General features: G+C 42.3%; 1 protein-coding gene across 4 annotated transcripts; it reads right to left on the reverse strand.

The window, feature by feature from the left end:
* Positions 1-508: 508 nt before the first annotated feature.
* On the reverse strand, positions 509-16,593 carry LOC129862267 (membrane-associated guanylate kinase, WW and PDZ domain-containing protein 2-like). Of its 4 annotated transcripts, none has more exons than XM_055933755.1 (6): positions 14,099-16,593; positions 12,299-12,527; positions 7,677-7,820; positions 7,304-7,442; positions 5,120-5,230; positions 509-4,196 (listed from the first exon to the last, which is right to left on the reverse strand). In XM_055933755.1, the coding sequence occupies exons 1-5, from the start codon at positions 14,329-14,331 to the stop codon at positions 5,169-5,171; spliced, it is 807 nt and encodes a 268-aa protein (XP_055789730.1). In that variant the 5' UTR covers positions 14,332-16,593; the 3' UTR covers positions 509-4,196; positions 5,120-5,168. The 4 variants fall into 4 exon arrangements, with proteins under 4 accessions (XP_055789730.1, XP_055789729.1, XP_055789728.1 ...); XM_055933754.1 differs by having other exon boundaries at positions 509-4,193; positions 14,099-16,592; XM_055933753.1 differs by having other exon boundaries at positions 5,120-5,208; positions 14,099-16,587.
* Positions 16,594-26,943: the final 10,350 nt, after the last annotated feature.

A 26,943-nucleotide genomic window follows, 5' to 3' on the forward strand; every position in this document is an offset into this window, starting at 1 on the left:
CAGTGTATATAATATTAAAAAAATTACACTCTGTTGTCTAGTAAGGTTATTGTCACTTTGTTATATTGTTGTCTAATATCTTTTCATTTTTGTTTTGAATGTTCTTAATTGGAAAATGCAAAAATAAAATATATATATATAAATAAATAAAAACGACCAACAGCCATTCATTCAGCTTAGACCACCATCTTTCAGACAGGAAGATAAACACAATACAGTGTGCGCAATGCTACTAAAATTAATCTGAAGTACATTTCTACAATGTTATGGTAAAATTTAAACCAAAGTAAATGGTACAATATGCAATATAATTGGGGCTTTCTTCAAGTCTTCTGCACTAGATGGAGCCTTGGAGACATATCCTTCCATAACACAATATGGCCAATCCATTTTAAACAGTCTATGGGCCAATTATTACATGGATAATTTAAATTGAACACAATTGATACATATTACAATTTTTAGCACATTCAGACATTAAAAACCCACACAGACATCCAAAAAGGAGTACTTTACACCATGTTGAGTTTATTTGACAGTATTTCAGAATATCTTTAGGTAAACAAATTTTTTTGCTATTTTTTTCCAAAATGTTATATCAGTACTGCCACATTTTCATAAAAATAGTTGTTCACTTCGGTCTTTGAAACTACAGTATCAATGGTGCAGTAAACCAGATTTTGTAAGAATACAGCTATACAGGGTGGATTATACATGGTTCAGACTACACAGGTATACTGAGCTTAATGGTAGATGCATGAACATGTCATCCTTCAGATTTATCATTAGTCAACTTTTTTTTCTGTATACAAAATCACTCACAACAGGCAGGCAGGGGACAGCCTCAAGTGATACACAGAAGGCTGAGTGATATCATCAACGTTCCTAGCTGACTACATTGGAGACACATGCCAGATCTCACAATGACTGGTGAGGTGTTTAACATATCACCTAACCACATACATAAAGCAGTCTGATGCCCGACTGCACAGTCTATAATGTGGCACACAACCATTGGTGGATGCAATGCATTGGGTGGCCTGGAACACGACCAGTTTCAGTAAAAAAAGAATTACCATAGAAATGACATGTTTATCATCTGGACTGGAACACTGCACTCAGTCTAGTGAATCTGCATTGAGAGAAATATGGTATGAGTCCTAATGTTTGGTGCAAACATGGAGTGCTCTATTTGTCTACGGCTAGCCTCTCCTCAGGCTATACATCATCCCCATAGGAAAGCCCAAAGTCCTCTTTACTCAAACAATTTATTTAGGCACCCATGAGATGATGACAAAGCTAGTAGGCTATAGAAGTCAGACTTTTCATAATTATTTTGTGGCACTGTAAATTTGGGATGTTTCAAAATGTATTCTGGCCCTGTTAGCCAAACAGAGTCAGTTGGCTGACACCTTCGCACTAGCCACTTACTGTATGATGTGCTGTCTGATATGTGTACTGTACAGTATACTGTAATCTCTCAAACCAGTTTTGCATTCTGCTCCCTCATGCAAAACCCCGCGCTAGCGATCGGCAGGTTAACAGCTCTGCTCTACTTTCAGTAAGGCACTCTGCCCCACCTCATATCCCATGTATCCTTCTGCTCCTCAATGACTCATATGCCTCCCCTCCCACAGTGGTGTGGTTCATGTAGCACAGTAAAAGGCATAGAAATGGGAATTATAGAATGGGCAGCTAGAGTTCTCTGTTTCACGTGCTGCTGATACATAGCCCATCTAAACATGACCATAGAAATATAATCTAGATTGTTTATTTCTATGAACATGACTGATTGCATGACTGATTGATAAACGTTGTGTATTATGACTCACAGAGTTCCTAAACAATGGATTTAAACACATTCAAAGCTCCATTTGACTCAGTAATGGACCATTTTTAGTTCCATTCGACAAAACTAAATTACGCAAATACACAACTGTTAGCTACAGGTAACTGCGAAATAATGAAAACACTTGAGTAAATGAGGGATACAAAGTATATAGAAAGCAGGTGCTTCCACACATGTGTTGTTCCTGAGTTAATTAAGCAGTTAACATCCCATTATGCTAATTGTCATGTATAAAAATGTTGGGCAGGCCAGTATTTTGGCCATTTGGCCCATCATCAGGGCACGAGTGGTCACTGAATGGTTTGATGAGCATGATAATGATGTAAACCATATGTCATGGCCGTCTTAGTCACCAGATGTCAACCCAATTGAACACGTGTGGGAGATTCCAGAGCGATGCCCGAGACAGCGTTTTCCACCAACATCAACAAAACACCAAATTATGGAATTTCTGGTAGAATCTATGCCAATGTGCATTGAAGCTGATTTGGCTCGTCGAGGCCCAATGCCCTATTAAGACACGTTATGTTGGTGTTTCCTTTATTTAGGCAGTTACCTATACCCAGTGAGGATGTCCGCTCTACATTCTACTTCTAGAATAATTTTGAGTCCCTGTTTGATGATGGTGGTTCATGCACAAGAACACTGAGGGCCGATTCCTCTGCCCAGGCATTGCTGACATCGGCCAGATTTTACAATGCCTGGATTGGTATTTTACGTATCAGCTAACTGCATCAGATGCTACAGCAATCTGTCGGTCAATGACACAGTCAATGACGTGGCACGCAACCATTGGTTGATGCACATAACGTTTGAACAGGGGTATGTGACCTGCATCACTCTAGTCCCTTGTTCCCTTGTCAGCTGACTCCACACAGAGTCTTTAATATATAGTATATAATAAAAGGCCATGGAAATATGAATCTTAAAATATGGTCCCGATATCTGTTTTTTTATGTTCTTCTAAAATGTAACTACAACAATGCATAAAAAAAACACTAGGCATATTTTTGGGAGATGACAAAATGTACATATTTTTCACATTTGTGCATTTACAGTATGTACGATATATCAATAGGCATGTATGATGTCTCGTCGACAGAGCTCTGTCCAAAAAGGTTCACCTTTCAGAAGGATTTAAAATTAACATCCCTCCCTCCGTCTCCCTCAGTTCTATAATCTCATCATTCTCTCCATTGCACAGAAAGTTAAACGATAGGCAAACAACCTCAATATTCCAATCTCTCTTTAGATAAGTGTCATCCCATCAGTGGTTGAAACTGACCATCCATTTTAGGTGTGATGTGGTTGACTGGTGAAACTAGGAACATGTCGATAGCTCACCTTGGCCCAGACCCAAAGAGCCTAGTGGGATAGCAATGGGATTTGTATCATCAGGTTTCAAAATGGCTACCTGGACTAAAGTGTTGAGTTGAGCGAGTCCTCTTTTTGTTTACACACATCAGCTGTAATATGTCCTTTGGTTTTGAAGGTTATGGGTATAATCATCTTGAAAGAGGGAACAACAAGAAAAAACAACTTTTTGATTTCAAAGAGAGAGAGAGAGAGAGAATAAAGCATCAGATGTCCTCTGGCATCTGATGGTGTGAGTGGTAAGTTGGACTTGGGAGCCTATGTACAGCCAGCCGGTCCAACCCAGTCAGAATCCAGTCTGATCCAATGTAAACCAGTCTGATCCGGATCCGTTTTCCCTGCTGACAGTGTATTTCCAGGACCTCAGGGTGCCGGACAGTCTGTCACCCCCAGGTGGGTTCCAGGGCCCTAGGAAGGCGGCTGCACGGCCATCCATGGTTTGAGGGGGGGCGGTAGAGCCCCTTCCTCATCCCTTGGCTGGAGACCTCTCAGCTCAAACCCCTCCTGTAGGTTCACGTGTCCCTCCCCACAGACCCAACTGCCTCCGTTCAGACTCACACTCAGGTAGGGAGAGTCCCAGGGCCATGCGGCGGCATTTGGATCCTGCGTGGGTGTGTGCTGCTGCTCTCTCTCCTCTCCGCAGACCTCCATCTAGCTTTGGGGGGCCGCGGCGGAGGTTGGGGCTCTCGGGGCCCCCCCTCCAACTCCCCAGGCCACTGCAGGGTTCTTTGCCCACGGACGGTGCCCCTGGGCTGGGTGCACCTGCCACCTGTAGCCCCTTTCGTGGCGCTGGGGTCTGGAGAATGGGCTGCCATACGCGGTGTGGCCTCTAGAAGGAGCTGGTGGGGGGAGTTTGGGGTGAAGGCTGGATGGGATGAGAAAGATGAGGTGGACGGCTGCTGGTGGTCAAGGGTCACTTCCTGCAGGGCAGAGAGGGCTGGAGGAATGGCATCCCAGGGGGAGGCACTGTCTACTGAAAGAGGATGAGACTCACACTACAGGTTGATACGCAGTGACAAGCACACACACATGCAGGCAAGTACACACACACACACACACACACACACACACACACACACACACACACACACACACACACACACACACACACACACACACACACACACACACACACACACACACACACACACACACACACACACACACACACACACACACACACACACACACACACACACACACACACACACACACACGCGCCTACAAAGCTGATCGTTTTGCCTATGAATAGATAATGATAAAGATAGGATATGTATCTGTATCCACACCCAGATCTCTGTTCACACACAAAGAGCTACAATATCATCACCAGGACAGTCAGGACTATATAGATATAGATCATTATGGGTAGCATCCCAAATGGCACCCTATACCCTACATAATGCACTACTTTTTTACCAGAGCCCTATGGGGGAATACGGGTGCCATTTGGGATACACACTGTGTGTGACGAGTAACTTTCTGTGAGTCAAGAAGTGTGTGTGCATATGTGAGGACGGCCCTGGCCAACACAGAGCAGTTTCACTCTACTGAGAGTGCACTTCACTGCACACTCAACCATGGTGGTGGTCCTCTTCAGACCTGATTGTTTTTTTCTACTGAGACCACCAGAACCAAGCACAAGCCTGATTGTCTCAACAGAAAAAAACATATATTACCATACACACTGATACACAGACACATGCAGTGACAGACAGACATACACACGTGCATACACACACCTGTAGGATAAACTCACACACGCCAGCATGCACACACATTGGATACATGCCCGCACACACACACTTGCACAAACTCACACACGCACGCACACAAACACACACATGTTTAAATTAGAGTCAGAATGGAGAGAAAGACATGCAGTTTTTCACGAACCGTGTCTTTAGAGTGGCCCATTAGGAAGAAATAGGGGGAACTTAGCGTGTCACTTTTCATGCACATGGAGAGGTTGGAAGGTACCATTCCTAAAGGAAGGGGAGCAAAAGCCTATACCAATCATTAGAGTTAAAGCAGGGGTTAAAAATAGACCCTTTCACAACTGTTAGCTCACAAAGTATAGTTTGATACGCAGAAAGCGTCGGCAGAAGACTGGGCATGGGTTATACTTGAGAGAAATACAGAGGACAGAAGAATATTGACAAAAGAGCACACATAAAGTAGATGCTGTTTGAATGTCGGGTTATGGAAGCAGATTAAATTAGCTAAAGCTTTTGTTGTATCAGTTAATATGTATTTCCGGTTCCACAGAGCAGCAGCAGTAAGAGCAGGTAGTTATGAAAAATGTGAGGTATTATTTGCTGTTTTTAGCAAACATCATGGTTAGGGCTGTGGCGTCATACAATTTTGTCAGCCGGTAACTGTCATGCAAATAACTGCCCGTCTCACAGTAATTGACCACTGATTAACATAAACACTTTTAGCATCTCCGGGCTTCCACGCATAACCTACAAGCCACTGATGAAGACCTTTTGGAAAATCTACATTTTAAAAAGTCTCATAAATCCATTTAATATAGCCTACACCATCACAATAAATTATATATTTTAGGCAGGTCTAAAGAAACATGATATGAAGAAAATGTAGCCTATTTCAGAAGAACAAACTAGCATATTCTGAGTTGTCCTTATGTTAGGCCCTGATCTGGCTATGCCATATAGCTGTGGGCTTCAGGGCCTAACATTCAGCAGATAAGATTTGCTTATAATTCCCGTAGCATTATTTATATTATTTTATAGAATACAACTGAAAATAGCTGAATAAAATAGAAAGGATATTTTTCTTAAATGATTTCCAATGCAGTGCGCTATTCTGTGTTGAGCGGTTAACAAAGTGATCATTTGAAACAGTTTCTCCTATATGCTTAATTCAGAGTTATTTATGCAACTGTATGGTGCGACTCTAATGATGATTTGAAAAAAGACGCATGAAAGGCCTAGTTGTGAATGAAAGACTAATGAAGTGTGTGTGCTCTGCTCTGTTTCTTGCGCAGGCTGCACACACTTCATCAGTATATCATTCACAATTTGACAAGCACTTGATAATATTCTCACCCATCAGACTTCTCTCAATTTAATATTGTCTTTACATATACTAAATAATATGTGTGAAATTAGTTTTGATATAGAATTGGCCATTTTCATGCACCTGTTAAAGACCTCATCTATATGCACTTAAATAGCGAATGGAGGACGCTCTTCTCACGGTTCACTTTCATGCCAGCTAGGTAGGCTACTCCGGTTGTAAAGTGAAGCAATGTGCTTAAAATTAGGAAAGTTGAGAAATAAACATAGAAGGGCTAGCCTATACAAAGCTTATGGGATCCTCCTCTTTGAAATAGAGGCCACCAAAACAGTTTTCTCATGCATTTGCATAGCATAGCCTATTAAAATGTTGCGGAACATGGGCTTAAAGGAACACTTATTTCATTCTATGCATCAAAAAGCTATGAGGAGCTGGCTCTCCCTGCGCAATAACTCATCCTATTCTACTCAAACTCTGATTGCAGTGCTCTCATGAAGTGTTTGATTTGATTTTTCGATGGCATTTGTATTGAGGGACAATAGAGCGCTGAGTTCCAGGCCATTAGCGACTGACTGTTAACACATTTGATAGGCTATTAATGACCATCAGCTGCATCAGAGCACAGTTTTGGAGAAGTCTAGTTACTGTGACTCAACATTCAAGTCAAATTTGACTGCTGTCATGACTCGTGACTGTGCCGGTTACCGTAACAGCCCTAATCATGGTTGTAACATTTGCAGTGGTATGCGTTAGTGTGTGAGTGAGTGTGAGTGTGAGTGTGAGTGTGAGTGTGAGTGAGAGAGAGAGAGAGAGAGAGAGAGAGAGAGAGAGAGAGAGAGAGAGAGAGAGAGAGAGAGAGAGAGAAACTGAACAAGAATTAAATAAAATAACGAGAGCAAGAAAGAGACAGTCACCCAGAAACAAAAAGATAGTCTGAGAGAGAAAAATGTAATTAAAGAGAGATAAATTGATAGAGCAAGAGAAGGAAAGAGCGAGAAAGATAAATAAATATGGGAGGTGTGTTTGGTGGATACCCACCATACTCAGGCACCTGTCCTGTGCCTCTCTTCAGCAGCAGTCTCACCCGCCTCCCCCCTGCCTTGATCAGCTCGATGGCCCGGGCGTGAGTCATGTCTCGGGTACTGTCCCCGTTTATCTCAATGATTTGATCCCCCACCTGAGAGAGAGAGCGAGAGATAGAGGGGAGAGGCAGTGAGAGAGATTGAGAGAGACAGAGAGAGAGAGGGGGAGAGAGAGAAATAGAGAGAGGGAGTTAGAGAGGAGAGACAAAGCGATTAAAAAGTGAAAGTAAGGATGGGACAGGATGAGCATTGAGATGGGTCATACTGTATGAAGTACTGCATCACTATTGAAATGGAAAATAATGTGGCTGAGAAGTGATGCCACTTACCCTCATTCTGCCATTGCGGATGGCCGGCCCATCCTCGGCGAGCCGCAGCACAAACAGATCCATCTTGTACTCCCGCCCCCCACGGATACTGAAGCCAAAACCCTTCACACTCTTCTCCAGCTCTACCGTGAAGTAGTCAAAGTCCTGTGCACAACACACAACCAAGAACCAACATTCATTAACTTTTTAGGGATAGGGGGCAGCATTTTCACTTTGGATGAATAGCGTGCCCAAATTGAACTGCCTCCTACTCTGTCCCAGATGCTAATATATGCACATTATTATTACTATTGGATAGAAAACACTCTGAAGTTTCTAAAACTGTTTGAATTATGTCTGTGAGTATAACATAACTCATATGGCAGGCAAACTTCCAAACAGGAAGTGGAAATTCTGAGGCTGGTGTTTTTTCTACTCATCGCCTATTCAAATCCCAGGAAGATATGGATTTGTTTGCACTTCCTACGCCTTCCACTAGATGTCAACAGTCGGTAGAATGTTGAATGAAGTTTATACTGTGATGTGGGACCGGATGGGAGGTGTTTCAGTCAGTGGTCTGGCAGATTGCCAGTTCCTGGTTATGCGCATTCCTCATGATATTGCCTTGCGTTCCATAACTTTTACAGACACGAAGGAATGCTCCGGTTGGAACGTTAATGGATATATATATGATAACAACATCCTGAAGATTGATTATCTACTTAGTTTGACAAGTGTATTCGACCTGTGATATAACTTTTTGAAGTTTCCGTCCGACGTTATGCATGACTTGCACGAGCGTTTGGATATGTGTACTAAACGCGCTAGCAAAAGTAGCTATTTGGACATAAATAATTGACATTATCGAACAAAACAACAATTTATTGTCGAACTAGGATTCCTGGGAATGCATTCTGATGAAGATAATCAAAGGTAAGGGAATATTTATGATGTAATTTCGTATTTCTGTTGACTCCAACATGGCGGAGAAATGTTATTTATATTTGAGCGCCGTCTCAGATTATTGCATGGTGTGCTTTTTCCGTAAAGTGTTTTTGAAATCTGACACAGTGGTTACACTAAGAACAAGTGTATCTTTAATTATATGTAAAACATGTATCTTTCATCAAAGTGTATGATGAGTATTTCTGTTATTTGACGTTATTTGACTCTGCAATTTCTCCGGATTATTTGGAGGCAGTCAGACGTCTTTGTCTTTGTCCTGTTCCTTGTATATATATTTTTACATATTTTTCTTCGCATTTCTTTGTCACGCCCTGACCTTAGAGATCCTTTTTATGTCTCTATTTTGGTTTGGTCAGGGCGTGAGTTGGGGTGGGCATTCTATGTTTTGTGTTTCTATGATTTTCTATTTCTATGTTTTGGCCGGGTATGGTTCTCAATCAAGGACAGCTCTCTATCGTTGTCTCTGATTGGGAACCATACTTAGGTAGCTCCTTTTTCCACCTGTGTTTGTGGGAAGTTAACTTTGTTTGAGGGCACATTGCCTTAAGCTTCAAGGTTTGTTTTGGTATTGTTTATTGTTTTGTTGGCGACATCTACTATTAAAAGTATGTACGCTGACCACGCTGCACCTTGGTCCTCTCATTTCAACAGCCATGACAATCTAAACATCAACTTCTAAATATTCTCCTGCAACCCACCTCACCCAATGTGGCGTGGATCTGCTTTTTTTAAAAGTATTTCTATTTACTTCGGATCTGGAATCCCTCAACTGAAGATAGCCAGCTAACTACTTACCTACCAGCTATCAGTTAGCAAACCATTGCTAGCAGTCATCAGCTAACCTTTAGCTCGGGAAAGCTCTCGCCAGTTCAAACAACGTGACTCAAACCAGAGCATAACGGACCTATTTCTCTCCATATCCCCGGATTCCTACCGCAAACTCTGAACATTTTCATCTAGATCTTCGCAACTAGCTAACCGCAATCCCGGGTGACCACTCCTGGCTAGCGTTTCCAAAAACCAATTAGCCTGAAGCTAGCCCGGCCAGGGCTCCTGTGCTACCACCGAAGCCCACTCCTGGGCTACAATATCCGGAACCCTTCTACTGCCGGTACGGGGCACGGAACTCCGCCGATCCTCTACGACTGGAATACCGACATAATCTGCCCGAGGACTCCAACAGGCCCCTCAGGCGCGACACCCGCTGAATGACCATTCTGCTAACCTGCTAGCTACCTAGAGCTACCTGGAACCCTACTAATTCCACGACTGGTCTATCGACGTCACCACACGAAGAGGCAAAAAACAGGCTTACCCCCATCGCGACGTTCCCCAAAAGCTAACTTGCTAGCCCCGGTCTGCTAACTGCTAGCTTGCCTGCCCCGGTCTGCTAACTGCAAGCTTGCCTGCCCCGGTTCGCTAACTGCTAGCTTGCCTTCCCCGGTCTGCTAACTGCTAGCCCCTGCTAACTGCTTGCTTGCTAACCCGGTCTGCTAACTGCTAGCTTGCCAGCCCCGGTTTGCTAACTGCTAGCTTGTTTAGCCCCGGCCTACTGTATTACTATCCATGTCTGTACCCAAAAAATTCGAGCTTCTACTTATAAAAATTCACCTTTCCAGAAACAAGTCTCTCACTGTTGCCGCTTGCTATAGACCTCCCTCTGCCCCCAGCTGTGCCCTCGATACCATATGTGAATTGATTGCCCCCCATCTAACTTCTGAGCTCGTGCTACTAGGTGACCTAAACTGCGACATGCTTAACACCCCGGCCATCCTACAATCTAAGCTTGATGCCCTCAATCTCACACAAATTATCAATTAACCTACCAGGTACAACTCCAAATCAAAAAAACACGGGCACCCTCATAGATGTCATCCTAACTAACTCACCCTCCAATTACACCTCTGCTGTTTCAATCAAGATCTCAGCGATCACTGCCTCATTGCCTGCATCTGTAATGGGTCTGCGGTCAAACCACCACCCCTCATTACTGTCAAACGCTCCCTAAAACACTTCTGCGAGCAGGCCTTTCTAATCGACCTGGCCGGGGTATCCTGGAATGACATTGACCTCATCCCGTCAGTAGATGATGCCTGGCTATTCTTTAAAAGTGCCTTCCTCACCATCTTAAATAAGCATGCCCCATTCAAAAAATGTAGAACTAGGAATAGATATTGTCCCTGGTTCACTCCAGACCTGTCTGCCCTTGACCAGCACAAAAACATCCTGTGGCGTTCTGCATTAGCATCGAATAGCTCCCGTGATATGCAACTTTTCAGGGAAGTTAGGAACACATATACACAGGCAGTTAGGAAAGCTACGGCTAGCTTTTTCAAAAATACATTTGCATCCTGTAGTACTAACTCAAAAAAGTTCTGGGACACTGTAAAGTCCATGGAGAATAAGAGCACCTCCTCCCAGCTGCCCACTGCTCTGAGGCTAGGAAACACTGTCACCACCGATAAATCCACTATATTTGAGAATTTCAATAAGCATTTCTCTACGGCTAGCCATGCTTTCCACCTGTCTACCCCTACCCCGGTCAACTTCCCGGCACCCTCCACAGCAACCCGCCAAAGTCCCCACCATTTCTCCTTCACCCAAATCCAGATAGCTGATGTTCTGAAAGAGCTGCAAAAATCTGGATCCATACAAATCAGCCGGGCTAGACAATCTGGACCCTCTCTTTCTAAAATGATCTGCTGAAATTGTTGCAACCCCTATTACTAGCCTGTTCAACCTCTCTTTCGTATCGTCTGAGATTCCCAAAGATTGGAAAGCTGCCGCGGTCATCCCCCTCTTCAAAGGGGGTGACACTCTAGACCCAAACTGCTACAGACCTATTTCTATCCTACCCTGCCTTTCTAAGGTCTTTCGAAAGCCAAGTTAACAAACAGATTACCGATCATTTCGAATCCCACCGTACCTTCTCCGCAATTCAATCTGGTTTCAGAGCTGGTCATGGGTCCACCTCAGCCACGCTCAAGGTCCTAAACGACATCATAACCGCCATCGATAAGAGACATTACTGCGCAGCCATATTCATCGACCTGGCCAAGGCTTTATGACTCTGTCAATCACCAGATTCTTATTGACTCGACAGCCTGGGTTTCTCAAATGATTGCCTCGCCTGGTTTACCAACTACTTCTCTGATAGAGTTCAGTGTGTCAAATCGGAGGGCCAATCTCTATGGGGGTGCCACAAGGTTCAATCCTCGGGCCAAATCTCTACTCTGTATACATCATTGCTCTTGCTGCACGTGGTCCCGTGTGGCTCAGTTGGTAGAGCATGGCGCTTGCAACGCCAGGGTTGTGGGTTCAATTCCCACGGGGGGACCAGGGTTCAATTCCCACGGGGGGACCAGGATGAATATGTATGAACTTTCCAATTTGTAAGTCGCTCTGGATAAGAGCGTCTGCTAAATGACTTAAATGCAAATGTAAATAAAATAAATGCAGCTGTCCACTGTGAGTGTTGTCTGTTAAAGAGGATTCTGGGATTTGTAGTCTTAACGTTGATGTGTAGTAGTCTTACCTGTGGTCTGAAGTCTGGGGTAACTGTGCCAGTGGAAGCTGTGCAGCTTTTGAGTGTTGTTTGTACTATGGAATTCTGGGCTAATTCTGGGCTATGGTATGGTGTGTACTGTAGTAGGGAAGTCTGGGATATTCAGTCTTACCTGTGGTCTGAAGTCTGGGGGAAACTGTGCTAGAGGGAACTGTGCAGCGAGTGATGTCGAGTGCTGTCTGTAGTCGATGAGGGGAGGAGGGTGCCGGTAGTCCAGCGTGGGCGGCTGCCGGTAATCAGCCACTGGAGGGTGCCGGTAGTCGACAGGGGGCTGGCGGTAGTCGGTGAACGGAGGCTGGCAGATGTCTGGTTTCACATCCTGCCTGGCTTTCACCTCTGACCTGTGGACAACAGACAGAGGGTTGAGTGTCTAAGTCCCAAATGGCACCCTACTCCCTTTGTAGTGCACACACACACAAACACATACACAAAACCTTCAGACTTTAACCCTCTATCTAACCCTGGGAGTTAGAGCCAGAAACTGTAGGACTCTAGCTCTTTCAATAGGCACCCTTCCCTTGGTCTTAGTGTCCACATTACTAAGGACCTATCATGGTTCAAATACATCAATACAGTCGTGAAGAGGGCACGACAACGTTTCTTCGCCCAGGAGGCTGAAAAGATTTGGCATGGGCACTCAGATCCTCAAAAGGTTCTACAGCTGCACCATTGAGACCATCTTGACTGGCTGCATCACTGCTTGGTATGGCAACTGCTTGGCATCTTACCGTAAGGAACTAGAGAAGGTAGTGAGTACGGCTCAGTACTTCACTGGGGCCGAGCTCCCTGCCATCCAGGACCTTAATACCAGACAATGTCAGAGGAAGGCCCTAAAAATGGTGAAAGACTCCAGTCCCCCAAGTCAGAGACTGTTCTCTCTGCTACCGCATGGCAAGCGGGACCGGAGTGCCAAGTCTAGGACAAAAAAGCTTCTCAACAGTTTTACCCCCAAGCCATAAGACTCCTGGACAGGTAATCAAATGGCTACCCAGACTATTTGCATTGTGTGCCCCCCAACCCCTCTTTTACGCTGCTGCTACTCTCTGTTTATCATATATGCATAGTCACTTTAACTATACATTCATGTACATACTACCTCAATTGGACCGACCAACCAGTGCTCCCGCACATTGGCTAACCGGGCTATCTGCATTGTGTCCCGCCACCCGCCACCCACCACCTGCCAACTCCTCTTTTACAATATTGCTACTCTCTGTTCATCATATATGCATAGTCACGCTCTCTTTGGGTGTGATACACACATACACACACACACAAATGCCCACCCTTCACGAAGGCAGTTCTCTCTGGGTGTGACAGGGAAGATAGTAGCCCTACGGCTGGGCGCTTGGTATTATAATGAGGATATCTAAAGGTAAATTATTCACTTTGGCATCAGTTAAGTGGTGTGTTACACAACTGAGCCGAGAGAGAGCGAGAGAGAAAGAGAGAGACTGAGACTGTTTACCTGTCACCTGCTGAAGTTTATAGCATGCAATATTATACTGCAGCCTGCTCAAACAACACGCACGCACGCACGCGCACACACACACACACACACACACACACACACACACACACACACACACACACACACACACACACACACACACACACACACACACACACACACACACACACACACACACACACACACACACACACACACACACACAGGTACACACATCTGTAAATGTATACAAACATCCACATTCTTAGCATATGCCCCCCACCCCACACACACATATACACACAACTAAAATACACTCTCACACAATCCGTCATGCACACACACACAAAACGCCATGTCCAAACTACATAGGAGAAGCATCCTAATAACTGTAGTTGTGACTTGTGACAATAATGACTGTCACTGACAGATAGGGTCAAGCATTCCTCTCTCTCTACATACCTTCCATCGTGGAGGTAGAGTGGGGGAGGGTGACTGGGCGGCTGGGCGACCGGGCTCTGCTGGGCCCCTGGCGGGTTGGGCTGGACGGCTGCTCCCGGGGCCGGCTGGGTGTCTACTGCTGGTACTTGGCCTGGCTGGGCTGTTGGTGGTGCTGGGCCTGCCTGGGAGGCTCCTTGGCTGGGCTGGGTGGCTACAGGGCTGGACTGTGCCTGGGGGCTGTGTTTCTGGGTCATGGGGCTCTGCTTCTCTGAGCTGGGCCCTGAGTTGGGATCTGAGATGGAGAAATTGAGTTTTCATGGTAACAACAGATATGCTTCGTAGTAGTAATGGAGAGGTTCCATAGCAACAGTTGACACAAAACAACACTGTGTGCCCTGAGCAGAGGGAACAGGATAAATCTAATTGAAAACTAATTGAAAAATTAACATGACATAATAAGAAAAGGAAATGTCAGAAATGTCACTTTAGTCCCCAAAGATGTTGGCGCTGTTCTCTCTCTCTCTCGCCATTTTTATATATTTATATCTCTCTTTGTCTCTCTTTCTATTTTCCCTTTCCATCGACCCCTAACAGACATTATAAACTGGGTGGTTCGAGCTCTGAATGCTGATTGACTGACAGCCATGGTATATCAGACCGTATACCACGGGTATGACAAAATATTTATTTTTACTGCTTTAATTATGTTGGTAACCATTCTATTATGGCAATAAGGCACCTCAGGGGTTTGAGGTATATGGCCAATATACCACGCTAAGGGCTGTGTCCAGGCACTCCACGGTGTGTTGTCGTGGTCGTGGTATATTGGCCATATACCACACCTACTCGTGCCTTATTGCTTAATTATTCATCCAGAAATATTATCGATTATGTTTGTTAAAAACAACCTGAGGATTGATTATAAAAAACATTTGACATGTTTCTACGACCATTGCGGATACTTTTTGGAATTTTCCTTCGAACGGAACGAGGTTGTAGTTTTCTGAACATAATGCACAACCCAAATGGCGTTTTTCTGTTATAAAAGTAATATTTATCGAACAAAAATAACATTTGTTGTGTAACTGGGAGTCTCGTGAGTGCAAACATCCGAAGATCATCAAAGGTAAGCGATTCATTTTATTGCTTTTCTGACTTTCGTGACCAAGCTAACCAAGCTAATATAAGGCTAACTGTTCTAGCATTGATTGATACACTCACAAAAGCTTTGCATGATTATAAATATTTTTAGTAATATTTTTGTATCTGATATGTTTGGGAATTTTCTTCTGCCTTTCAGCACCGGAACGAGGCTGTAGTTTTCTGAACATAACGCACAACCCAAATGGCGTTTTTTTGTTATAAAAGTAATATTTATCGAACAAAAATAACATTTATTGTGTAACTGGGAGTCTCGTGTGTGCAATCATCCAAAGATTATCAAAGGTAAGCGATTAATTTTATTGCTTTTCTGACTTTCGTGACCATGCTAATTTGGGGCTAGCTGTTGTAGCATTGATTGATATACTCACAAAAGCTTGGATTTCTTTCTCTGTAAAGCATATTTTCAAAATCTGACACGATAGGTGGATTAACAACAAGCTAAGCTGTGTTTTGGTATATTTCACTTGTGATTGCATGATTATAAATATTTTTAGTAATATTTTTTAATTTGGCGCCCTGCAATTCAGCGGTTGTTTAGGGAAATGATCCCGCTAAAGGGATCTGTGCGCAGAGAGGTTAACCCCTTAACATTATAAATCAGCATAAATGACAGCATAACATATATCTTTTATTTTTACTACATTACGTTAAAAAATGTTGTGCTGCCTTTTTGTCACTGGTTACCTATTTTTTAGATGACACCTCAGGATTTCTAGAATGTAATTTCAGTATTTAATTTGCATTTGAATCAAAGGGAGTAAAGGTTAATGATAATACTAAGAAATTGTTTGGATTAGTAATAATTTACTTTTAACATGCATGTGTAAAGTTATATTGTTTGACATTTTTCCATTTATACTATTGTTTAGTTTTTTTAAACATTAAGAATTATTTACGTTGAGTCATCAAAATGGAATGATCATATCCTTAAAATGTTTACAAATGAATGTAGCAACAGTTAGGTATATTCAAAAAACATATTCAATTAAATTGGGCAATTCTGATGCCAGAGCACCAATATGCCATACAGTATAACCAGTGATGCAGTGTAACACCAGTGACACAATGTGAAACCAATGACAAACATAAGATTATTTCAAACAAATTTTATTAATTTATTAGCAATATTTTTTATTACAAATAATGTCCTACTCTGTCACGCGGCTCACGCCTATCCACAAAACTACATATCTTGTTAAAACAGTATATATCAATTCTTGTGCCATGTGACAAATATTGTGTAGGCCTACTTAAAGGGATAGTTACGAAATGACATATTGGTTTCCTTACCGTGTAAGCAGTCTATGGACAAGGTATGACAGCAATCAATGCTTTGGTCTTGTGCCACAAATGCAAAAGAATTAGCATTTGAAACAGTGGCCAGGTAAACAAAAGCATGGCTTGCTGTCATACCTTGTCCATAGACTGCATACATGGTTAGGAAACAAATATGTAATTTTATAATTTGGGTGAACTATCCCTTTAAGTAACTCTGTAGATACAGAGTACATACGTCTTCCTACAGACACATTGTCTTAATTCTGACTTTGCAGTACTGGTTTCACTGTCTGGAGAGGATGGGTCAACACTGTCATTCCTGCTCTCAATCCCTCTGTGTTTTGCCTGTCTGACCCGCCATTTCCTTTGGTCTTGTCTTTTTTCTCTTTATGTGAGATCCTTCACTCTATTTATTTTTTGACTCTCTAAATCCTTTAAGTAAGTCTGGTGTTTTTGTTTAAGGTAGACGGCTCTGCGGTGTGGGTCAGCATCCCTGCGCTGTCTGTAGAATATTTGCAATGAACCAAAGAATTTGACAAGGATGTTGTATTTTTTCAAAGCGTTTTTTTTTATACATTTTAACACCAGTGACATGAAATTGAGGGACAGCTATTACTTGTAAATTATTTGTAATATTTATTTGATATTTTTGTTTTTTAACCTTTTGCCATCAGGTGGCGCAATTAGCATTTTTTATTTCTGAGTGTCACCAAATTAAACTGCCTCGTGCTCAATTCTTGAACGTACAATATGCATATTATTAATTCTATTGGATAGAAAACACTTTCTAGTTTCTATAGACGTTGGAATTTTGTCTGTGGGTGACCCAGAACTCTTTCTACAGCGAAATCCATGACAGGTACTGCGATGGTCTGAGAGCGAAGCTCTGATTTCAGATCAGTTTTGAAAGTCTCTGTTTATCCTATGGAACGGCATGAACTGCACCCGCCTTCCCCTGGATGTCAGTAACCAATGAGAAGTGGAATGGGCTCGCTGCGTAGCTCTCAGAGGTTATAAAACGCCAAGGAGCGAAAGGAGCCTTCCTTTCCACGCTGAGCATTGCGCAGATAGGATCTCAGGATGCCATTTTCAAACGCTCAATTTTAAACGTTAGATGTATCCATCTGTAATTTAATTAGACATAGGTGTTAGGAGCATCATAACGAAGCTATTTTAAACCGAGTTATATCAGATTATGCGAGTAAATTGCTATTTTTCTGAATTTCCTCAGTATTGCGCCTTGAGGATTTGGACACGTTATGGCAAAATAGCTATGGCTAGCTAGTGTTAGCTGCTATATCAGAAGTTGAGTGCAACGTTTTACAACCAAGGAACGATTCTTTTGGACAAAGAACCACCATGGCAAGAATCTGATAGAAGCTCGTCGAAAAGTAAGAGCTATTTATGATGTTATTCCGTTTTTATGTGGAAAAATGTAAACTCAATAATGGTGATTAGTGACGCCGTTATTGCGTCACTAGTCTGGCTGTAACGCACACTGCATGTCTAGTAACGTTAATTTTAAAAATCTAACTCTGCGGTTGCATTAATAACTAATACATCTTTCATTTCATGTCCAACCTGTATTTTTTTAGTCAAGTTTATGAATAGTTTTTGATAAAAATATTTGTATTTTCAAAATGGCGCCGGCCAGATTGCTTGAGTAGTTGAACACTATTTCCATTGTGTAAGCACGATTTGTGCCGCTAAATATGCACATTTTCGATCAAACTCTATATGGATTGTGTAATTTGATGTTACAGGAGTGTCATCTGAAGAATTCTGAGAAGGTTAGTGAAAAAATTAATATATTTTGGCAATGTTGACGTTATCGCTCTCTTTGGCTAGAATCTATGCTGGGGTAATGTTTGAAAATGTGGTATGCTAATATAACGATTTATTGTGTTTTCGCCGTAAAACACTTAGAAAATCTGAAATGTTGTCTGAATTCATAAGATCTGTGTCTTTCCATTGCTATGTGCTGTGTATTTTTAAGAAATGTTTTATGATGAGTAAATTGGTAATACACGTTGCTGTCTGTAGTAATTCTAGGAGCTTTGGTGAGATTTGTGATGCTGGCTGCAATGGCAAACTATGATTTATACCTGAAATATGCACATTTTTCTAACAAAACCTATCCTATACCATAAATATGTTATCAGACTGTCATCTGATGAGTTTTTTTCTTGGTTAGTGGCTATCAATATCTTAGTTTAGCCGAATTGGTGATAGCTACTGATGTTGAGAGAAAATGGTGGACAAGAAAAATGGTGATTTTTGCTAACGTGTTTAGCTAATAGATTTACATATTTTGTCTTCCCTGTAAAACATTTTAAAAACCTGAAATGGTGACTTGATTCACAAGATCTGTATCTTTCATTAGGTGTCTTGGACTTGTGATTTAATGATATTTAGATGCTACTATTTAACCTGTTGAGGATGGGGGCGCTGTTGTGACTATTTATGCTAATCGTGTCATTTTTGAAACGGCTTCCCACAAAGTTCTTGATCGTACAATATGCATATTATTATTATTATTGGATAGAAACAGTCTATAGTTTCTATAGGAGTTGAAATTTTGTCTCTAAGTGGAACAGAGCCCATTCTACAGCAATTTCCCTGACATGGAGTCAGATTTCAGAAATTTTGGCCACTGTTCTGGAGTCAGTTAAAAGGGCACTGTTATTGCTATGACTATACGGACACTGCTTACGTCTTCCCCTGGATGCCTTTACGTGATGACGATTTCAATGGGGTCGATTGCGCGTTCACAGGCACTACAAATTAAAAAACCCTGTAGGTAGGAGCTCCTTTGCAGCTGCGTAATGCGCGTGGAGGACATCGACCTGCTATTTTTCCAAGCGTTAGTTTAGCCTGTTATATTTCTCCGGTCATCTTTTTACTCGTTATAGGAGTTAAAAACATCATAAGGTAGTTAATTTAAAGCGTTTTATAGCAATTTATATCCGTTTAGTGCGATTTTGGGACATTTATTTTTGAAACGCTGTGAATAGCTGGGCACGCTTTCAATTCATCCCGAACGCAGTTGGCATTTCCACATGGCAAGAGGACAGCTTTCCACCAACAGACGATTACTCCCAAGAAAGGATCCTTTGCCCAAGATACTGATGGAAGAACAGCTCAAAGTAGGACATTTTTGTTATGATAAATCGTGTTTCTGTCGAAAAAGTTTAGTGGCTTAGGACGCCATGTTTTTTGACGTAGCTTCGCTTGGCGCAAACTGTATTGAAAAGTAAGGATAATTTAAAAAATGTAATTCCGCAATTGTATTAAGAACTAAATTGTCTATCAATCCCTGTCCACCCTATATTTTTTAGTCACGTTTATGAGTATTTATGTATAAGAGTAGATCACTGTCTAAGTGGCGCAAGGACATTTTCTGACCAGCTGAGCTACATTTCACATTGTCTAACCATGATTTTGGTGGCTAAATATAAACATTTTCGATCAAACTCTATATGGATTGTGTAATATGATGTTACAGGAGTGTCATCTGAAGAATTCTGAGAAGGTTAGTGAAAAAATTTATATATTTTGGCGATGTTGACTTTATCGCTCACTTTGGCTAGAATCAATGCTGGGCTGCTATGTGCTATGTGCTATGCTAATATAACGATTTATTGTGTTTTCGCTGTAAGACACTTAGAAAATCTGAAATATTGTCTGTATTCACAGGATCTGTGTCTTTCGATTCGTGTATGCTGTGTATTTTTACTAAATGTTTGATGATTAGTAAGTAGGTAAACACGTTGCTCTAAGTAGTTTTTCTATTCCATTTGTGACGGTGGGTGCAATTGTAACCTATGCCATCTACCTGAAATATGCACTTTTTTCTAACAAAACCTATCCCATACCATAAATATGTTATCAGACTGTCATCTGATGAGTTTTTTTCTTGGTTAGGGGCTATAAATATCTTAGTTTAGCCGAATTAGTGATAGCTACTGGTGTTGGTGGACAAATAAAAGATGGTGGATTATGCTAATGTGTTTTTAGGTAATAGATGTACATCTTTACATATTGTGTCTTCCCTGTAAAACATTTTAAAAATCGGACATGTTGGCTGGATTCACAAGATCTGTGTCTTTCATTAGCTGTATTGGACTTTAATGTGTGAAAGTTAAATATTTAAAAAAAATATTTTTTTTGAATTTCGCGGCACTGGTTTTTCAGTGGGGGTGGGGGGGGAGTGCCGCTAGCGGCACGCTCATCCTAGACAGGTTAAATGTGACGCTATGCTAGCGATGCTAATCAGTGTGGGTGGGGGGGGGGGGGGGGGGGGGGGATCCCGGATCCGGGTTTCAGAGGCAGTAGAAGTTTTAAGCAGTCCACTAAATAAATATAATACTTTCCTTTGTATTATGACATTTAAAGAGGGAGAAAAATATATTTTTAAACTCAAAATCTGTCACTTAAACTCCATCTAAACTTTCCAATGGAGACCAGCAAGTCTAATTTCAAGGTGGCCTGAAGGCCGTTTCATGAGCTGGGGGCATACAAACTGAAAGCACTGCAGTCAGAGATAGTAGTCAACCAATCCAGATTAAGATCACCCAAAATTCCTATTTCAGATTTAGTATAGTTAGATAGCAAGTCAGACCATTGGCTAAGAGCACATGTTGAGGTAGAGAGAGGGTGATAAATTTCCACTAGCGTAAATGGGGCATTATTACCAAAGCCCACATTTAGGACTAGACATTCAAATTGCTTAGAGACAGATGTATTTGTTGTATTTATTAAGGTTTTTCTCATTGAGATTAAATCTCTTTTTCAAGAAAGACCGGGTCCAACAGAAGCAGGGGGAACAAAGTTTCAGACAAAACAAATTACATATACTAACACATCATTGAACAAAACTATGGACACACATACAGTAGAACAATTACATATTATGTAAAGAAACATGAATTTCACAAAAAACAGCTGGGGAGTGAACATTTAATTAACCACGGTCATGGAACAGGACAAGGCAGCATCTGGACAGAATATAGGAGGGCAATCAACATAGTGATGGAGTCCAGGTTTGTCCAATGAAGCGCAGGTGCACGTAACGATGGTGACAGGTGTGCCTAATGATAGGCAGTCTGGCGACAGAGAGGGAGAGCGGGAGCAGGCATGACAGTACCCCCCCTAGGGCCGCCACCCAACATCCCACCTGGGCGAGCCTGACGGGCAAGCCGTCTGGGGGCGTAGAAGCCTGACAAACCGGTAGAGGCTTAGGAGCCTGGTGAGACGGCTCAGGCGTGGGAGCCTGACGATCCGGCTGGGGCGTGAAATCCCGATGATCCTAATGAGGCGTGGGAGCCTAACGAACCGACTGAGGCGTGGGAGCCTGAAGGCCGGCTGAAGCATGACATGGGTGTGGGCGCCTGCTGAGCCCACCGAGGTAAGACGACCTCTCAAGCCAGCTAAGGCGTGTAAGCCTGACGAGCTAGCTGAAGCACCCCCGGGTTCCCTCGGCGATAGCACCCAGACCCGACATCACCAACCGAAACTCCCAAATGCATATTTTAGTTGTGTCAGCATTCTGTGAGGATCTACGCCAGGGACGAGAAGCAGGTACAGGGAGAGTACCTTTAATTAACCATAGACATGGAACAGAACAGGACAGTGTCTGGACAGGAACACACTATGACATTAATGCTGAAACAGGGATCAAACCAAATAAACAGATATAGGAGGGGCAATCAACATAGTGATAGAGTCCAGGTGGGTCCAATGAAGCACAGGTGCGTGTAACGGTGGTGACAGGTGTGCGTAATGATAGGCAGTCTGTCGCCCTCGAGCGCCAGAGAGGAAGAGTGAGAGCAGGTGTAACAATACCAGTGTTTAAGCCTTTGCAAGGTCAATGATGACCAGCCAATGGCGCTGTAGAGATCACAATGTGTTAGACGTTTTTGACAGATACATATGGTGACACCACCACCTCTGCCAAGTCTGTCAGATCTTTAAACATTATAACCAGTCAGAGACACGTCAGTATCCAGCACAGTCTTATTTAGCACGCTTCAGATATAACCAGAATCTCTAATTCAAGCATATTATGCTCAGTTGGTAACCCTCTATTTGAAAATACCATTTGGCTAGCTTGAATTTGTATAGATAAAAGATTGTCCAGAGCTGTACCATTGGGCATTTCCTTTGAGCGAGGACGTGGATAAAAACAAGAGTCAGGGTTAACTGCAGTATAATGATAATGCTTTTAATTTATGGTGGAGATTACCTGTGCGGAACACAGGATGTTGAAAAGTCAATGTCTCAGCGCAGCCTTGAGAAATGCTGGGACAGGGTCCAGGCAACAAGATGATTTGGATGGACCCCATCTTCTCTGTAGAGCATTTTCTGTTTCCAAAAGGTGTCAAAGTAATCCACAAAAGTAACTCCAACAGAACTACAGACTCCTAGACAGTTGTGTAGTGCCAGCAACCTACTGAATATTTCACTGCCACGACTCAGCGATAGCACTGGTCCTGAAATAATTGGATGCTTGTTGGAGTCTTTCAGAGTCCCAATCAGTTCTTTAAAATCCTTCTCAGCGTAAAACAGTAGGACACGGCCTAGTTATGTGCTGTACCCAAGACCCAGGATAGCTCAAGGTTTCTACCCCGGGAGCCAAGATGTTTCTCAGTATAGAGCTGCTGATGATAACGGCTGGTGGAATTGCAGCTTCGGCAGTTTTTGTGCCTCCCGCCGGCCGCAAAACCCATTATGGCTGATGGAGTGGCCGGTGCTTCAGACACCCTCGAGGTCGGTGAGAGGAGGAGCGTGTCCGAGGCCAAATCTGAGACAGAAGGAGTCCGGATAGGGGGACGATGGCGTGGGAATCTCCGAAGGCAAGAGGACCAGCGAGGACAGGGTCCAGGCACCAAGATGATTTGGATGGACCCCATCCTCTCTGTAGAGCTGTTCGGCAACTATTTGTTGCCAAGCTTCCCAACGCCAAAGAAGCCCCATTCACCACAGGCTGCTTTCCTCCATTTGGCCTACAGCGGGTGACGTGCTTCCATGGTTGGACAGCAGGATTGGTGATAGTAACATCCGCTAAATCCACCAGAAGCAGCTGTCCTGCTCCATTTCCCAGGGGAGTGGGAGGCTTCTTTGGGGAGTGGTCCCTGGAAGGCATTGGCCATTCAGTCAAGGAGCGTTGACATGGTGGTGATTCTCAACACATTTTGAACGGTGTCCAGCCAGTGTTGTAGTAAAGGAGAACGGGGCGGGGGTACTTTCCCCAGTAGATTGTGTACGCTTTTAATCTGTTTGCTAAGAGTAGCCACTTCTTCCCAATAGTCCTCCGCAAGTAAACGATTGTTGCATCGGAACTCCAGTTGGTCCACATTTCCCGGTAGAGAGCAGAGTAAATACAGCTCCTGCAGCACATGAAATGATTGCTTTTTCCCCTGACTGGGAAGTCTCCATGAAAAGAGACATGTTGCAGAGATAGCGATTTCAGGCAGAATATATGTATTTTTTAAGAGACAATAACTGATATTTTTCCAGACCTACAGTATACAGGCCGTCCGTAAATACACCCAATACAAAAACAATTTAAACAAAGTAGACTCTAGCCTGTTAAACGTAACTTTCTGCAACAAACAATTCACTCATACAAATTCATGCACTCGATCTCCTTCAAGTCAAAGAGTGGGTGTGGTTGTTGAGGCATGACTCATCTGGGGATCGAACTCCCTACCATCCAATCTCCAGTTGGACACTCTAATCAAATCAAACTTTATTTGTCACACGCAATGAATACACAAAGTGTAGACCTTACCGTAAAATGCTTACTTACAAACGCTTAACCAACAGTGCAGTTCAAGAAGAGTTAAGAAAATATTTACCAATTAAACTAAAGTAAAAAACAAAAGTAAAAAATTATAAAAAGTAACACAATAAACAATAACAATAATGAGGCTATATACAGAGGGTACCGGTACCGAGTCAATGTACAGTTTAGTCGAGGTAATTTGTACATGTAGGTAGGGGTGAAGTGACTATGCATAGATAATAAATATTGAGTAGCAGCAGTTTACAACACAAATGGGGGGGGGCAATGTAAAAGGTCCGGTGGCCATTTGATTAATTGTTCTGATGGCTTGGGGATAGAAGCTGTTTCTTGAACCAACCAATTCATCCAAAAGTGAAAATGCTGCCCCCTATCCCTAAAAAGTGAATGAATGTTGTCTTGTTAATGGGGGCCTGTTCGGCCGGCCTTTTCCTGTAGTCCACGATCAGCTCCTTTGTCTTGCTCACATTGAGGGAGACGTTGTTGTCCTGGCACCACACTGCCAGGTCTCTGACCTCCTCCCTATAGGCTGTCTCATTGTTGTCGGTGATCAGGCCTACCACTGTTGTGTTGTCAGCAAACATAATGATGGTGTTGGAGTCGTGTTTGGCCACGGAGTCGTGGGTGACCAAAAGGAGCGGAATAGGAGATGGTAATACCTGGTTAATATCAGGTGATGTTGTTCGGTTTACAAGTGAGTTTTTAATGCCTAGAGTTTTGAAACGTGCCCTTTTGATTATTATAAACATTTTGTGCTAAGAGTTTGTTGGGTCATTCTACGAAAATGGTGGCTTTCTTGTCCCGGCCTTATTCCCTAGGAAACCACTTAAAAGTGTGAGATAATGACACATTTTTTAATTTAAGTGTTTTATTATTAATAAAAATATGTAAGACAGTTATATTGCGAAACACGTTTTATATATATTGTAGAGCACAGTCAACACCATGAAATTGGCTTGTCAGGAGTCATGGTTAAGAACCAGTGTATCTTTCATTTGCCATACAACAAGTATTTTTATGTAAAGTTTATGATGAGTTCTTTGGTCAGATTAGGTGAGTGTCCAAAATAGCTCCGGACATTCTGGTGTATCGATGCAACATATTCACAATGTATAACCACGGTTTGCAGCTATAAATATACACCTTTTCGAACAAAACATAAGTGTATTGTATAACCTGATGTTATAAGACTGTCATCTGATGAAGTTGGTCAAGGTTAGTGATTAATTTTATATCTTTTGCTGGTTTTTGCGATAGCTACCTTTTGCGGTGAATAAATGCATTTGTGTGATTGGATATTGTGGTAAGCTAATATAATTCTATATTGTGTTTTCGCTGTAAAACACTTAAAAAATCGGAAATATTGCCTGGATTCACAAGATGTTTATCTTTCATTTGCTGTACACCATGTATTTTTCATAAATGTTTTATGATGAGTATTTAGTTATTTCACGTTGCTCTCTGTAATTATTCTGGCTGCTTCGGTGCTATTTGTGATGGTAGCTGCAATGTAAAACTATGATTTATACCTCAAATATGCAAATTTTTTGAACAAAACATGAATGTATTGTATAACATGTTATAAGACTGTCATCTGATGAAGTTGTTTCTTGGTTAGTGACTAATTATATCTCTATTTGGTCGGTTTTGTGATAGCTACCTATGCGGTAGAAACATGGTCAAAATATGCGGTTGAGTCTTTGGCTATTGTGGTTAGCTATTAGAAATACATATTGTGTTTTCGCTGTAAAACATTTTAAAAATCGGAAACGATGGCTGGATTCACAAGATGTTTATCTTTCATTTGCTGTATTGGACTTGTGATTTCATGAAAATTATATTATATGATATCCCTGTCCCGTTAGGCTAGGCTATGCTCGTCAGCTTTTTTGATGAGGATGCTCCCAGATCCGGGATGGGTATCACTGAAAGGTTAATGCAACCGCCGTGTTAGATTTTTTAAAATAACTTTACCATAACAAACGGCTTGCGTTATTGCGAGACAGTGCTCGCCAAAACGGCAGAGAATAGGAATCAACATTTTACCCAGAAATACAAAATAACATCATAAATTGTTCTTACTTTTGCAGAGCTTCCATCAGAATCTTGTACAAGGAGTCTTTGGTCCAGAATAAATCGTTGTTTGGTTTTAGAATGTCCTTTTCTTCTGTCGAATTCGCGCCAAAAATGCTAGCCAAGATTGATAACGATCCCACCCTCTCTTGACGCAAAGAATGGAAATCTCCAAAAGTCCCAATAAACGTTGAATAAACTGATAAAACTCTGTTGAAAAAAACTACTTTACGATGTTATTATCACATGTATCAAATCAAATCAGAGCCAGAGATATTCGCCGTGTAAACCGAAAGCTTTTCAGAAGCTAATGTCGGGCTCCGCCTCGCGCCTTGGTAGACAAAGGAAATTCCTGACCTGCCACTCCAAAAGCTCTTGTTCGACCTCAGATCAAGCTAGACAACCCATTCCACCTTCCACTGCCTGTTGACATCTAGTGGAAGGCGTATGAAGTGCATGTATATCGATAAATATAAGCCAGTTGAATAGGCAGGCCCTGAAACAGAGCCCCATTTTCAGAATTTTCATTTCCTGTCTGGAAGTTTGC

The sequence above is a fragment of the Salvelinus fontinalis genome, chromosome 9 (assembly GCF_029448725.1).
Source record: "Salvelinus fontinalis isolate EN_2023a chromosome 9, ASM2944872v1, whole genome shotgun sequence".
NCBI classification, from domain to species: Eukaryota; Metazoa; Chordata; class Actinopteri; order Salmoniformes; family Salmonidae; genus Salvelinus; species Salvelinus fontinalis.

Coding starts and splice junctions, on each gene's coding strand:
- LOC129862267 (XM_055933752.1), bottom strand. CDS start 14,331: ATGACCCAGAAACACAGCCCCCAGGCACAGTCCAGCCCTGTAGCCACC. Junction 12,528..14,098: donor CTCTACCTCCACGATGGAAG/GTATGTAGAGAG, acceptor TGTTGTCCACAG/GTCAGAGGTGAAAGCCAGGC. Junction 7,443..7,676: donor TCCGCAATGGCAGAATGAGG/GTAAGTGGCATC, acceptor TCTCTCTCTCAG/GTGGGGGATCAAATCATTGA.